The sequence below is a fragment of the Mytilus edulis genome, chromosome 11 (assembly GCF_963676685.1).
Source record: "Mytilus edulis chromosome 11, xbMytEdul2.2, whole genome shotgun sequence".
Taxonomy (NCBI): Eukaryota; Metazoa; Mollusca; class Bivalvia; order Mytilida; family Mytilidae; genus Mytilus; species Mytilus edulis.
In genome coordinates, this window is record NC_092354.1 from 80,153,526 (window position 1) to 80,169,222 (window position 15,697).

At 33.4% G+C, this 15,697-nt stretch overlaps 1 protein-coding gene across 1 annotated transcript; it reads right to left on the bottom strand.

The window, feature by feature from the left end:
- Positions 1-8,191: 8,191 nt before the first annotated feature.
- On the bottom strand, positions 8,192-10,876 carry LOC139496375 (acanthoscurrin-2-like). The gene is made up of 3 exons (XM_071284949.1): positions 10,584-10,876; positions 9,635-9,992; positions 8,192-8,249 (listed from the first exon to the last, which is right to left on the bottom strand). The coding sequence occupies exons 1-2, from the start codon at positions 10,828-10,830 to the stop codon at positions 9,643-9,645; spliced, it is 597 nt and encodes a 198-aa protein (XP_071141050.1). The 5' UTR covers positions 10,831-10,876; the 3' UTR covers positions 8,192-8,249; positions 9,635-9,642.
- Between the last annotated feature and the right edge of the window lie 4,821 nt (positions 10,877-15,697).

Below are 15,697 nucleotides of genomic sequence, written 5' to 3' on the forward strand. Positions count from 1 at the left end.
TTTACATTTACAAAAATATGCTAAATTCTACTCTACCACATATGTAATAAGAATGTATCATCCACATGAAGGGGCGCAACTCCTAATACCATTCTGTCACACTTAACGGATCTTAACCCGATCTGAAAGTTTTGAAAGTAACTTTGTATTAATGGTCTGAATTTGACAAAAACAGTCTTAAAAGACTGGATTTAACTCTAGGGCTTTCCATCTTGAGTATCTTGACATGATTAAACAGACTGAACAAGACATATCTGAACAGCGTCTTAAAATCTTAACGTTTTTCTCTAGCGTTAAATTAAGTCGAATAAGACTTGATCAGACCAAAATGACCGTTTCAGACTTAAATCTGGCTACTAGTGTTATAAAATTGAGAATGGAAATGTGGAATGTGTCAAAGAGACAACAACCCGACCATAGAGCAGACAACAGCAGAAGTCCACCAAACGGTCTTCAATGCAGGAAGAAATTCCCGCACCCGGAGGCGTCCTTCGGCAGGTCCCTAAACAAATATATATACTAGTTCATTGATAATGAACGCCATACTAAACTCCAAATTGTACATACGAAACTAAAACTAAAAATAATACAAGACTAACAAAGGCCAGAGGCTCATGACTTGGGACAGGCGCAAACATGCGGCGGGGTTAAACATGTTTATGAGATCTCAACCCTCTCCCTATACCTCTAGCCAATGTAGAAAAGTAATCGCAGAACAATACGCACATTAAAATTCAGTTCAAGAGAAGTCCGAGTCTGATGTCAGAAGATGTAACTAAAGACCTTACCTGACAACAGTACCGTATCTATATCCCTTCTTAATAAGTCAATTTAAAGGTTTTGTTAGCTTCTGAGGTGAATAATGACATTTTTGTGCTTGATAAAGAATATTTCCATAAAATATTGGATGTGAAATACCTGAACGTATAACATGTATAAGAAGTCTGCATGTTGAGCTATATTTACAAATGATGTCTTTATACCGATGATAAAATTTAGTAAATGTTTTGACTAGTTTGTGATATCAAAAACCCTGGTGTAATAAATGGGTTTAGTATCATACCATCATAATATATATGAGAAGAACATAACCCGTGTTATGTCAACAACTGGTTTTTAAATAAAGGTGTTTAGTTCCAATGCAAAGACCCTATAGGTGAATCAATTCTTACGCCAAAATATTCAATCTTTAATGACCTGACAACAGTATTGTATCTATATCCCTTCTTAATAAGTCTATTTAAAGGTTTTGTTAGCTTCTGAGGTGAAAACTGACATTTGTGTGCTTTATACAGAATATTTCCATAAAATATTGGAAGTGAAATACCTGAATGTATAAGAAGTCTGCATGTTGAGCTATATTTACGAATGATGTCCTTATACTGATGATAAAATTTAGAAAATGTTTTGACTAGTTTGTGATATCGAAAACCCTGGTGTAATGATTTTTCAGTAATACATACATTTCTATTGTTAAAATCTAAAACATTGTTACAATACATGAGCGAATCGTAAAAATTGAGATATATAAACACTGTAAGATGGTGACAAAGGAACGTCACCATCTAAAAATAGATAATTAACGATAGGAAATGAGAAATCATCTTTTGTATCATAAATTTTAGTATTAAGCTTTCCGTTAAATTAAATGATATAAATATCAGGATCGAGGAAAGGGCAGTGTTCATTGTTAGTATTAGCTTTATTTAAAGTAAGTTAAACAGGATACACTTCTTTAGTATACATACTGAAGTCGTCATTACTGAAGCCAAAATATCATCCAAATATCTAAAAGTATTATTAAATTTGTGTATCAGAAGTTGTTTCGATTGGTCTTTGCTGATTTTTGTCATAAATTGTAACTCATAGCAATACAAAAACAGGTCCGCAATAAGTGGTGCACAGTTAGTCCCCATTGTAATTCCGATAACCTGACGATATACGGAATAACCAAAGCGAACACAAATGTTATCTAGTAAAAATTCAAGGCCTATTCCGTCTGTTTTGTTCACGCATTGTTGTAAATATAACGGAATTTGAAACGACTGTCATACAAGTGAAAGGTTTAGCGCTATAAATTCAGGTTCAATCCATTACTACATTTGAAAATGCCTGTACTAAGCAAGGAATATGACAGTGGTTGTCCATTCATTTGATGTGTTTTATCATTTGATTTTGATATTTGATTAGGGAATTTCCGTTTTGAATTTTCCTCGGAGTTTAAAATGTTAGTGATTCACCATTTTTCTGTTAACAATTAATTGTGACTAAGCTGGATTATAAATAACACATCAAAACGGTCATGGTGTGATCATTAAGAGTATAGTACTCTAATAAAGTATATCCTGATATATATTAACTGTGACTAAGTCGGATTATAAATGACATAAACCGCAGAACCCCAAAAATCATATTTTTTACATTTCAAAACATGACAACTAGCAGGAGAGATAATAAGATATTAGTTATTATCAATGGGTATTCAAAATTATATAAATGGTTAAAAGGCATATTGCATGTTTTTTACACGGTTTAGGTGAACATCATTGATGACAACTATATATTACCACGTCAAATGAATTATTTCAAAGAGAGTACATCAAACCGTTTTAGAAGCAAACCTTTGAACGAAAAACAATTACAAAAATCACACATGTATCCGTATATATGTAAAATGACACATGTATCCGCATATATGTAAAATGACACATGCATCCGTATATATGAAAAATCACACATGTATCCGTATATATGTAAACTTGATTAGGGATTTTACAAAATCACTGAAATACTAAACATCTTTTGTACAGATTTCCTGATTAAATTCAGGGAATTTGTAAAAAAAAAGGTGATTTCTTTTATTTACAAACCCTTATAAAAAAAAAGTCCACAGCAGTAACTTAACAAGTTTGAGGTTAAATTAACCTTTGATATTAATACTAAATGAGCAATGTTCACCAAACAACTGACAAACTGAGAAAAATTACTCATGGAGATATGTCTCTTAATCAAGAGCAAAAGTTTCTCGCAAGAGTTTAATTCGGTGCCAATATAATGTCCAGTTATTATAAATAATAGAAAGCATATTTCCTCCATATTGATTCGTTACAGAACATCCACATTTTGAATGCTTGTAGAAAAGATATATACCTATTAATTGATAAAAGGTTCCTTCCTATTTTTACCTGGTGATATATATGTTACATTTTTATTTTCCCTCAATAATCAAACATAACATCACAAAAATACTGAACTCCAAGGAAAATTCAAAAGGTAAGTCCCCAATCAAATTGCAAAATCAAAAGTTCAAACACATCAAACGAATGGATGACAACTGTCATATTCCTGACTTGGTAAAGTTATTTTCTTATGTAGAAAATGGTGGATTGAAGCTGGTTTTATAGCTAGCTAAACCTCTCACTTGTTAGACAGTCGCATCAAATTCCAATAATATCATTTACATTTTTTTTTGTATTTCAAAATCATATATATGTACTCTTAGTACCGCCAAAGCCAAAGAGTACTTTGGGTTTGCACTCCATCCGTCTGCCGTCTTTCCATCCGTCAGTCCAGCAAATTAGTTTTTCACATGTTGCTATCATGCTTGAAGATATTGATTTGAATAGGATGAATTGTTTTATCTTGGAAAGTTATAGATCGTGTTAGAATCTTCTTCTGGTCTTGGGATTTAATGCAGAGTTATTATGCTTGAAGGTAGAAAAATAACTCAAAATACAATGTTATGCATTTGATTCGGTCATGCTTAAAGGTATTGATTTGACGATTGGTATATATGTTTTATCATGACAAGTTACAGATTCATTTCGAATCTTGGTTCGGACTGATGATTTTGTTATGGTCACCATGCTTTATTATATTTACTTTAATTTTGTTATATGAATTACACCATGAGTTATAAATCAAGTCAAAATTGGGTTCGATAACAATTACCAAAAGGGGACTATGTGAAGCCAGGCAATACGCAAAGCTAGAATGTGAAACCAGGCAATACGCAAAGCTAGAATGTGAAGCCAGGCAATACGCAAAGCTAGAATGTGAAGCCAGGCAATACGCAAAGCTAGAATGTGAAGCCAGGCAATACGCAAAGCTAGAATGTGAAGCCAGGCAATACGCAAAGCTAGAATGTGAAGCCAGGGAATACGCAAAGCTAGAATGTGAAGCCAGGCAACACGCAAAGCTAGAATGTGAAGGGATTTTACAAACGCACTGAACGTTCAGGGATTTTACAAACTCACTGAACTTTCAGGCATTTTACAAACTCACTGAGCTTTCACAAATTCACAGTAACATATACACTCCACCATGAGTTAAGCACAACGTAAAGTTATTTCAATATATATATGTTGTCGTTAATGGATTATTATAGTAAACAAATTATTTGTACTAAAACTGTAATCAATAGGTAGCATGAAAGCGCGATGTTTGGCTAGCCGCAAAACCAGGATCAACCCACCATTTTTGTTTCTGAAAATGTCCTGTACCAAGTCAGGAAAAATTGCAGATATAATCTTATAGTTTCTTTCTTTGTGTGTATTGTATTGTCATTTTGGTGTTTTGTTGCACTTCAGTGTTTATGTTGTTTCATTGTTTTCCTCTAATAGTGAATGTGTTTACCTCAGCTTTAGTTTGTAACCCGAATTTGTTTTCTTTCAATCGATTGATGACTTTCGAACAGCGGTATACTATTGTTACCTTAATTAAGAAACCTGTCTTGCAAGTTTGTCTTGTTACAGTTAAAAAAAACTGTGCAGGTATAGGGGATCTTAAGCTAGAAAACAAACACTAATTACGTTAGAGTAGTATGTAAATGGGCTAAGGATCTTAACGCTACTGAATCAACGTCAACGGACTGAACGCTTCTGGTAATTTCTCTACAAATATTTTGTTTTTACGATAACTGAAAATTGATATAGTTACCTCCCCTTAAAATGCAAATTTCAAAAAAATATACAGTTGTAAAAATAGTAATATTTATAAGTTTTATCTTGATAAAAGAGTGACGAAAGATACCGGAGGGACAGTCAAACTCATAAATCGAAGAAAAAAACTGGCAACGCCATGGCTAAGAATGAAAAAGACAAACAAACAAACAATAGTACACATGACACACCATAGAAAAAGCACTACGAACCCCACCAAAAACTAGGGTTGATCCAGGTGTTCCGGTAGGATAAACAGATCCTGCTCCATATGAGGCATCCGTCGTGTTAAAATTAGTTTTTTTAAATGAAAATTCACATCAGTTATCTCTGTATTTGGCAATCCAAGATGTCGAAAGACACCCGTATCACCTTAATAACAGTAAAACTATACTTTTAAGAAAAGTGGATATTTCTATCATTGTTCGAAACTAAAAATAGTGTAAAAACAAATTCATAAATTAAAACTTGTACAGGTTTTTTAACTTCTTGTTTGAAACTTAAATTGAGAGTTACGTTTAAAAAAAAATTACCTTTAATTGCTTATTGAAACATACTGGTTCCCAAACGTTGGATAATATACAAAACGGTACTTCTGATTTAAACAACAGGGAGAATGTCACATTTCCTAATGTAAACTAATATACCTCTTTATTATTCCGAAGACACATTTAACAAGGGTTATACGATGATCCCAAGTCCCTAAGCGTTGATCTGATACAAAACAACCCGAACACTAGTAGGAACTATTTTGTTTGAAATATGTACTACGGTCTTTTATGTTCTAATTTATCTTTGGCATATGAATATCCGGTTTAAAGCGTCCTGGTGATGGTTAATCCAGAAAAGTTTGTCAGACAAATGTCACTTATAAAGCGATATATGAAAACAGTAAATACATTTCTTGTATTGTTCGTCAATTTCTCCCTTTCTGCACCCATTAAATTAACTATTTAATCAACGTGTGGTTCGTTAGATCTCAGCTCTTCGTTGGTTAAATTCCAATTATGACGTTTAATTTTCTTGCTTTCCCTGAATTTCATATTGCGACGGCACACAAACAAGAGGACCATGCCTGATGACGTAATAAAGAAAGAACACATATGTTTGCAGACCATTCAAAAAGAAGGAATACGTTTTCCTGCGTATTGTTTGTAAACTCATTAGAGAAACAGATTATATCACCAAATCTCGTGTAATACGATATTTATCGACAGTTATGCCTCGCGTTTAAAATTAAACTGTCTCCGAGTGAATAAATATGGTATCACACTGGATGAGTATTTTTTTTCAATATATATAGAGCTGTTATAAGTTGGTTTAACACAAACGTGCACGGTTTTAAGTGTGTGCATGGTTATTTATACTGTTCATGGTTGTTTCTTTAAATATTCTGTTGTCTATGATGTACTAGTATATTCAAGCCTCAATGAGGACACGGTGTTAAAGGTATTATACCATCCATAGACTTTCTGATGTCTATACTCAAAAACCTTTTTCAGTAAATATTGGTACTACATGTACTAGTCACACATATAAACGATACCCAGCCTTTTTACATATAATACTTTTTAATAACAAACAATTATGTATTGCGATGATGTATGTTCCAAAAGAGTCATAGGTCTGTATATTACTGTACTTTTGTTTTTGTTCTTCCAGAAAATAACGTCATTTTAACTTATTATTTTTGAATTTTGAGCGGAACCACATTTTTGTCGTCGGAACTCGGGTTTTAAATTTAACGAGGGTGATTAAAAATCCGGTCAACACAGGTAAACACAAGGCGATTTAAAGTGACATCCAAAAAAGCCGGTTTTGAATGCCTCATCTACGTCAAAATTAGCGTGATAGAGCAGTGGGATTAGTACAAGCTGGCATAAGCCATATTAATGTTGCAAACAATTTTGGTGTTTCATAATTGACAATAACAATATTAATGAGTCGTTACAGACAGACTGGGTCCTCTAATGACAGACGATGTAGTGGGCGTCTAAAAGAAACGATGTAACGCCAAGACCGTCGATTAAGATTCACTCATCTCAGGGATCGATTTTTGCCAGCTACAATTACCGCAAGACAAACACCTTGGAGGCATAATTCAAGGATATCCGTCCAAACTGTACGTAAAAGGCTAATACAGTCTTGTTTGCGTTCACAACGTGCAATAGTAAGAGCCATTTGAAACCAGCGTCATCGAACTGTACACCTACGTTGGGCAAATACACGTTTGTATTGGAACCGTGTTAGTGATGGCAGAATGAGAGTATACAGACGTCAAAATGAACATTATGCAGACCCATGTGTGCAAAAATGTGATAGCTATGGTGGTGGTGTGATGTTTTGGGCTTGAATCTCGCATTGTGGACGCACTGACTTCACATTTATAAACGGAAGTCTTACTAGAGCTCGTTATCGTGACCTCTGTCCAATTGTACAACAATGCCTTGCAAGGCATGGAAATCGGCATACTGTCCAACAGGACAATGCTAGGTGCCACGTTGCACGTGTATGCATACAATATCTTTGGCAGAATAACATTGACATTCTTTAATATAAAGCCTTATTCCCAGATCTATCACCCATTGAACATTTATGGGATGAACTTGACAAACGTGTAAGCAGACATCATCAGCTACCAGAGTCAGTCAAACAGCTAATTAGATCTATGCGTCAGAGATTGACTGCTGTTATAAACGCAAGAAGTGGCCATACGCGATATTAACTTTTCAGCTTTTGGTTTTTACAATGACATCTTCAAACAGATTATGTGATTGTGATATGTTATATTTGTTAAGTTTGTATTCTTTTATGTTATTGTTCCACAAAATACAAAACTAAAATAACATCGTTGAAAAATAAAATGGAAATTTTTGATAAAAATCTCGGTATCGTTTCTTGTTGTTGCTAGTATATAAATAGAAAAACATAGCCCGTAATATTATATAATATAATTAATTATTACATGGGTTCCTCATTGTTTAATTGACTATAACAATGGGTCGTAACAGCGGTTTTGATGGGGAAAAGTTAACGAGTTAATACTTAGAGACATTATTTGAAGTTTCAAACTAACTGTCAGATAAAAGCGACAACTGATGAACGTTAAGAAAATTTCGTGCATAAGGAAGAAGTTTCATTTAATCTCTGTGGGAAATTTATAAATCAACAAAAGTAAAAATAAATATAATACGTGCAATTGGTGAAAAAATATAACACCCATTATGCAGGTCAAGCTTGAAAAAATTAAATATGCAAACTAAATTTTATTGAAGAAATTCCTTGCACTGTATTCTTCATTTGGGTGTCCTATAAAAGAAAGAGAAGAAATAACTAACGTTTAAACAAGTAAAATGATGTCGTTACATAAGGTAATGCACTTCTTAACCATGTTGATAATGATCTCAAGAATTGCAATAGTGATTGTCTTTATTGTTTTTTGCTCAAGGTATATGTTTTTATAGTTTTCGTACCATAGTCTGAAAATATTCCGCTACGACATGCTTATTTCTTATAATAACTTACAGAAAATTTCGTCTAGAAAATTTCCCTGAGAAAGATGCAGTTCTTATTTCTGTACATTTTAATAAATCAATTTAACGTGTGCAAGCTAAATATAAACACTATGTCCTTGTCTAGAAAACACATGTCATTTTAACATTTGATGTTAAAAACACAACTTTTCTTCAGTGCTGTACAACTTTGTACTTTTTTTCGCTTTCGATCTTTTATATCTGGGCGTCACTGGTGAGTCTTGTGTGGACGAGGCGCGGTTTTTTGGCGTATTAAATTTTAAACCTGATGCTTTTTGTTATTCATTAATCATGTGTTTCTTTGTCTAATACGTTTTCCTATTTATTTGTATTGTAGTCCTGTAATATTATGTTGTCATTTTTATGTTATATTTAAGCATTGCCAATAAAGTGCGAGGTTTGGCATGCCACAAAACCAGGTTCAACCCACCAGGAATATGGCCATTGTTATATTATAGTTCGTTTCTGTGTGTGTTACAATTTAACGTTGCGTCGTTTGTTTTCTGTTACTTTTTAGTGTAAATTGACATTGCGATAAGACGTGTAACGGTACTTGTCTATCCCAAATTCATGTATTTGGTTTTGATGTTATATTTGTTATTCTCGTGGGATTTTGTCTGATGCTTGGTCCGTTTCTATGAGTGTTAGTTACATTGTAACTCTCCTCTTATATTTATGCGTTTCCGTCAGTTTTAGTTTGTTACCCCGATTTTGTTTTTTGTCCATGGATTTATGAGTTTGAACAGCGGTATACTACTGTTGCCTTTATTTAACAATCATATAATTACGATCATCACATGTCACATTTTTCGAAAGATTTGACATAAGTAATATAAATGCAACGGCACATTGTGAGCGCTTCTGGTTGTTTTTCTTATACTTCTATACGTTAAAGTTATCAAAGGCGTTAATGAAAATATTTGACTGATATGATAAATAGAGTCTTGTATGAGCATTATTATATGTGTTTTGAAAAAAAGCTGTATGTTGACCTTCCGATTCTAAACAGTTATCAGCACATTTGCTTTCGCTCTTTAATATAGATTAAGATAAGTCTACAATATCAGATATTAGTACGTGACTTGTCATGTGTACAATAACTTCATATCTGTGACACATGAAAACACATATATGTATATGTATAATTTGAATTGTACATACCATTCAGCTTAATATGCATTTTTTCCACCGCCATATCCGCCGCCGTATCCGCCACCATATCCACCACCGATTCCTACTCCTAATCCACCACCGATTCCACCTCCTAATCCACCACCGATTCCACCACCGATGATGCCACCACCGCCGATGATTCCTCCACCGATGCCACCACCAATACCGCCGCCAATACCACCACCAATTCCACCTCCGTAGTTACGGCTGGTTACCCACCATGGGAACCATTGGCAACATGTATTCCATTGCCATGGGAACAATGGTGTTAGTCTGCATTTTTTGTCCAAAGTAAGCTCCCCTTTACGGCAAAGACCGGGACGGCAGGTACACCACCAACGTCCAGCTATGATGTAGCAAATAATGTCTTATATGTTTGCCTCAGACAGAAACTATGATAATGACTATGCAGACCAATGTAAAAATAAGGAATTGTCTTATCAATGCCTACGATACAAGTCTCCACTTAATGTTTAATGAAATAGGTGTAAGTAAGTTAAGGTAACCGTGGAACCTTCAGTACTAAACAGAAACCTTTATGATATATTCGGCTATAAATGGCCCGACATAAACAATTTAATACAATTCGAAACATTAAAATTTGAGTAAACATGTTAAATATAAGTCTACAATATTTTATACACACTGCACTCCTTTTTTCAGGATAAAAATTTAACAGAATTTTAGTTTGATGATTTCATTTAGCATGAACGACAAACATCAAAATTTTATATTTGGCATGCGTTCAAATAAATTTTTCCGATTTTTCTCTCATAATACCACATATTTGGGTATTAGAGATATCACCAAAAACAACATGAAAACAATACTAAAATTGACCTAAGGTCAGCTTAACTTAGAAATAGTGTTACTTTAGTTTTTTGCAAACAATAATATACATGATCGACTAAAGAGCCCAGCATTAGCATTCACTAACCTCCTCCTCCAATAAGGCCTCCAGCAACACCTCCTCCTCCAATGAGGCCTCCAGCAACACCTCCTCCTCCAATGAGGCCTCCAGCACCGCCTCCTCCTCCTATAAGGCCGCCAGCACCACCACCTCCACCTAGAGCAATGAAATTTCCACCTCCACCTCCGCCTCTACCACCGCCATAACTGCCTCCATAGCCATATCCGTAGACAGTTCCAACAACAGCTACCAACAGTATAGTTAAAACTCCCATGGTTACTCACTTTGGATTTATTCAACCTGATATGATACGTCTTTGAACAGTTTTATTTATACCACCAATGTTTGGAAAAAAATGACCATGCATTGTAATAAACCAATGATAAACGATGAATAATTATGCATTTTTGTTATGTTAGTGGTTTTAAAGTCGATGATTAAAGCAAAAAATGTGACGGAGTAGTCATGTATTGCCGTGTAATCAAAATATATTTCCCGTTTTTTTGATGATGCACAATACGATTCATTTTACGCATTTTTTTTATAATAGACGACAACTACCAATTGTGAACGGTTTTATCGGACCAAGCTACAAAATAGCACAGTTTATTAGACAAAGAAAAGTTAATTTGAATAAGATGCATTGCATAAATTTTATTCCTGATTTAGAAAAAGAACGCATTTTGATTGCAATGGGAAAACAGAAATAGGTAAGATAGAAAGGAAAATCATTTAAGGTAGCACAATACAAAGATTTGTTACTTCCAATCACTAACCTTTGAAATGCTGTAACTTTCTTATGAATGCATATAGAATAATAAAAGAGGTATATATAGATAGATAAAAGATTAATCTTTTAAATGAATGCAATATTTTTATTATGCAATCATTATGTAATCAATTATTATGTAATTAGTGGCAAAATCTGGGTAAGTTCACTTGAATGAATTTAGCTCTATAATCTCTTTAACTATACAGAAAATTTTAACGAAATCTTAATCAACACCTAATGGGCTTCAAAATTGGTGTCTCAGATTGTCTCTATTGTATTCCATTCTCTGATAAATCTCTAATTAGTGTAAACGTCCTAACCACATGAAAGAAGATAATGTTTAATTAGGTGTAAAATTTGTTCTATACATTCTATCTGAAATCTGAGACATCCTTTTGTAGATAATGACCATAGCTGTTACATAACTGTTGCATAATACTAACATTGCATTTTTTTAAGGAGTTATCTGTTAGCTATCCAAAACTACCACTTTTATAAATTTTCAAGCATTATTCAGAAAGTTACAGCATTTTAAAACTTGGGAGTTGGAGTAATAAAATCTTTGTATTGTGCTACCTTAATGACCAAGGTAAATAAATTCCATAATTTTCTAACACTATGTGGTAACTATTTCTCACCAATCATAATATGAATGTTGTGCGTTTTATTTTTTCATTTAATTGTGTTTATTTAAAGATGACAGATTAAAACATCTATTCAAATTCTACCACATTCATAATTCTTTAAAAAAAACAACCATGTCGATGATACATAGGGAGTGTATATGTTACAGGCATTTTCTAAATTAAGGCATTTTGTAAAATGATTGAATTTTTAGGCATTTTCTAAAATGCCTAAAGTTGACAGGCATTTGACAAAATGCGTAAAAAAACCTAGTCATTTTGTAAAATGCCTGAAATTTTTAATAAAAATTTCTCAAATTGCCTGGTCTGTTAAATAATTTCAGGCAAATTGTGTAATTATGAAATATATGAAGGCAATGTTTGGCTGTGATGGTAATTAAAGACTATTGTCATCATCACTACCTCAAGATATTCTTGGGCCTTTACAGACTGAGGAAGATCTGATTCAGCATTTTCAAAGCTCTGATAAGCCAGATGAGACAAACAATGGCAAGCCAAATGAGTTAAGCTCTGATAAGCCTAACGAGCATGACGAGGTTAGCCAGCTTAATGCAGCCTTGAATCTATCCGAATTTCAGGAAACAGAACTAGATGTTCATGTGTGTGCCGTGTGTGGAAATCCATGTTTTTCGAATATCCAGTGTTCGACTTGTGCAACAATACATACATGAGCTGTGTTCAAAAGAAAACATGTCTGATACTATTACTTGTCATCTGTGTTCAAATGAAGAGGTTATCAGACATGAAAAAAGCTTGCATCATAATCCATGACAACATCAGCTGTCAGGATGAGAAATCTATCAGAAATAATTTTGACAGAGATGGAAGTAGGAGCGAATGTGTTAGTTGCAATTCCCCATGTTGATTGTATGGCTGTTGTTACTGGAAAGAACATGGTTATCAAATGGGAATTAAAGATGGAATACTACGTGGACTTTACACCAGGAATCAGTTTAAACTGTCTGACAGTAACTTTATTGCTATTCAATCTGAAAATTATGATAATGAAATAAGCTTTAAAAAAGCTGTCAGTTAAGTTTCTTTATGTGATGGTCAGGGTTACACAAAACGTGGATGTAGTGCTTGTGGTAATACTAGATGTAACACGAAACGTTGTCTTTGCAAAAAGTCAGGACAAATGTGTAACAGTCGATGTCATCCAAAATGAAACATTAGATGTAGCAACAAATAATTGTCATCTTTGGTGTTAATGTAAATGATTTAATTACAATTATAAAACTGTAACTGTATAAATTGCATGCTATATGTAATGGTAAAATAAAATTATCTATTTGATATTTCCAGTCGTTAAATTTTGAGTACATTCCATTCAGTTTTAGTCTTTTAGGCATTTTGTAAAATGCCTTACAAATTTTTACAACAGTCATTTTGTAAAATGCCTTTAACATGTTCTAAAATGCCTAAAAATTTCAGTCATTTAAAAAAATGCCTAAATTTAGAAAATGCCTGTAACATATATATGTCTTAGAAAAATGATTTTCAAATACATTTAGTTGTTCTCAATGTACCAATTGAATTGCATTCCAGGTTTTCTGGTCCGATACAATTATCGTACTCAAACTTAATATTCCATTATCTAAAATGTTGTAATAAGTGCTTAAAGCAACAATTGTGCACTCTGCGTAAACATAAAATTCGATGACTGAGAGCAATGCTGTAATTGGTGTCTAGAAAACAAATTGTATATTTCGATAAAAAAATCATAGTTATAAGACCAAAATCCCATTACAAAAATTAAGTCATCTGCAACACAGCATGTCAAATATTTAACTGCATACCTGAATCTTTATTTAAATTTAATTTGCATTTATTATTGACACATAGTTGTTCAATATACCGCGATTCGAAGCACATCCAACAAAAAATGTTAGATAATGAAATTATCTAGTTACTGTAGATTCATTATTATTCGTTGGATACCAATTTTCGTGGATTTCGTTGATAAAGGTGAACCACACCATTAAGTGTTCACCGAAAGACAAATTTCCTATAGGCTTGTATGCAAACTTTGGCAAAACCACGAAATTAAATATCCAAGGACATGTAAGTTTTCCTTAATCCACGAAAGTTGGTACCTACGACAATAAGTGAATCCACAGTATCCATTATCATAAGTTACAAACGTATTTTAGAAAGTCTTGTAAATTTTCTTAAATAGGTACAAACGTTTCTTATTCGACACAACAAGCGAACAGTTTGCAAATGCTATATAATTAAGACATTTTTGTTCTTATGGATCAACATCTGCAACCAAACTACATTTTATTATGCAATCATTAATGTAAGTTCAGGCCCTCTTTCATTATGAAGAGAATATATTCAATGAGATAAATTACATAGTATTATCCGATTAGTTAACATTTACTCATATCATGTTTAGACTCTCTTTGAATATGAAGATAGAATATATTAAATGAGATGTTTTAAATGTTTTGTTAGTGTTCAAAGCGTGATGGTGTTTCCAAAATAGCGGGAGCATTGATATGACAGACATATCAATTCCACAGAAAATCTTAAAAGGAGGGGCAAAAGATACCAGTTGGACATTCAAACTCATAATTAGAAAATTAGCTGAAAATGCAATGGCAACAATAGAAACAGACAAACAGACAAACAAAAGATAAAAAAAACATAACATAGAAAAAAAGACTAAACGAAACCATTAAAACCTACGAGTTATCGCATGTGCTCCTGAAGGATTTTAAGTATTATAGACTCTTTAGGCTATGACTAGATCATCGTATATGCATTATGCTGAACTTTGACGAACTATGTGTTCTTAATGTTTTCAAACTCGCACTGTTTAGTCCTTTTGATCTATTTGACTAGTGCATTACTACTGGTACATCTGGTACACAAAATGACAAGGTTGGTTTCACGGAAGAATAAATAAAGAGAAAAGTCATTTTAAATGTAGTATCAAATCAGAAAGAACGTTTTATTTGTTTATTTGTCATTCATTATGGTATCTCATCAATTATGCTTGCAAACAATGAGAGAAAAAAAGAATTAGATCGATTCTTCAAACTGCAGTGAACTCGTTCTGTGTAACCTAGAGGAGAACTTGAATAGTATTGCACCTTTTTAATAGTCATTCAAGTGATAAGGAAAATATGATCTTTTAGCCTTTTTCTCTGCAATATCGTTTTAGTACATAATCAATTTTGTACCTATTATGTATGTCGTAGTGTTATGCAGTTTTTTTTCTAAATTGGCTTGAGGTATAGGGAAAGGACTGGTATATCAAAAAACATGTCTAAACGCGCCGCATTTTTGCTCCTGTCCCAATCCAGGAATCTCTATCCCTTGTTAGTCTTGTTTTTGTTTTTAATTTTTGTTTCTTGTTCATAATTTGAAGTTAAGTATGACGTCCATTATCACTAGTGTACATATTCGTTTATGAGCCAGCTGACGGATGCCTCCGGGTGATGGAGTTTCTTGTTGCATTGAAGACTCATTGGTGGCCGTCGGCTGTTGTCTGCTCTATAGTCGGGTTGTTGTCTCTTTGACACATGCCTCATTTCCATTCAAAATTGTATGCCAATATAATGAACACATAATACGACTGTCATACGAATAAGATTTGCTAGGCATTAAAGAAGTAATCTATTATTTTCAACAAGAACAAAATGTCCGTACTTAGTCAGGAATATGACAGTTTTCTTCCATTCGATTGATGTGTTTGAGTTCATCTTTTGTCATAT

Excerpts from the sequence above, each read along its gene's own strand:
- LOC139496375 (XM_071284949.1), bottom strand. The coding sequence starts at position 10,830 with ATGGGAGTTTTAACTATACTGTTGGTAGCTGTTGTTGGAACTGTCTAC. Across the intron at positions 9,993-10,583 it reads AGGCCTTATTGGAGGAGGAG|CTGGACGTTGGTGGTGTACC; the intron begins GTTAGTGAATGC and ends GCTACATCATAG.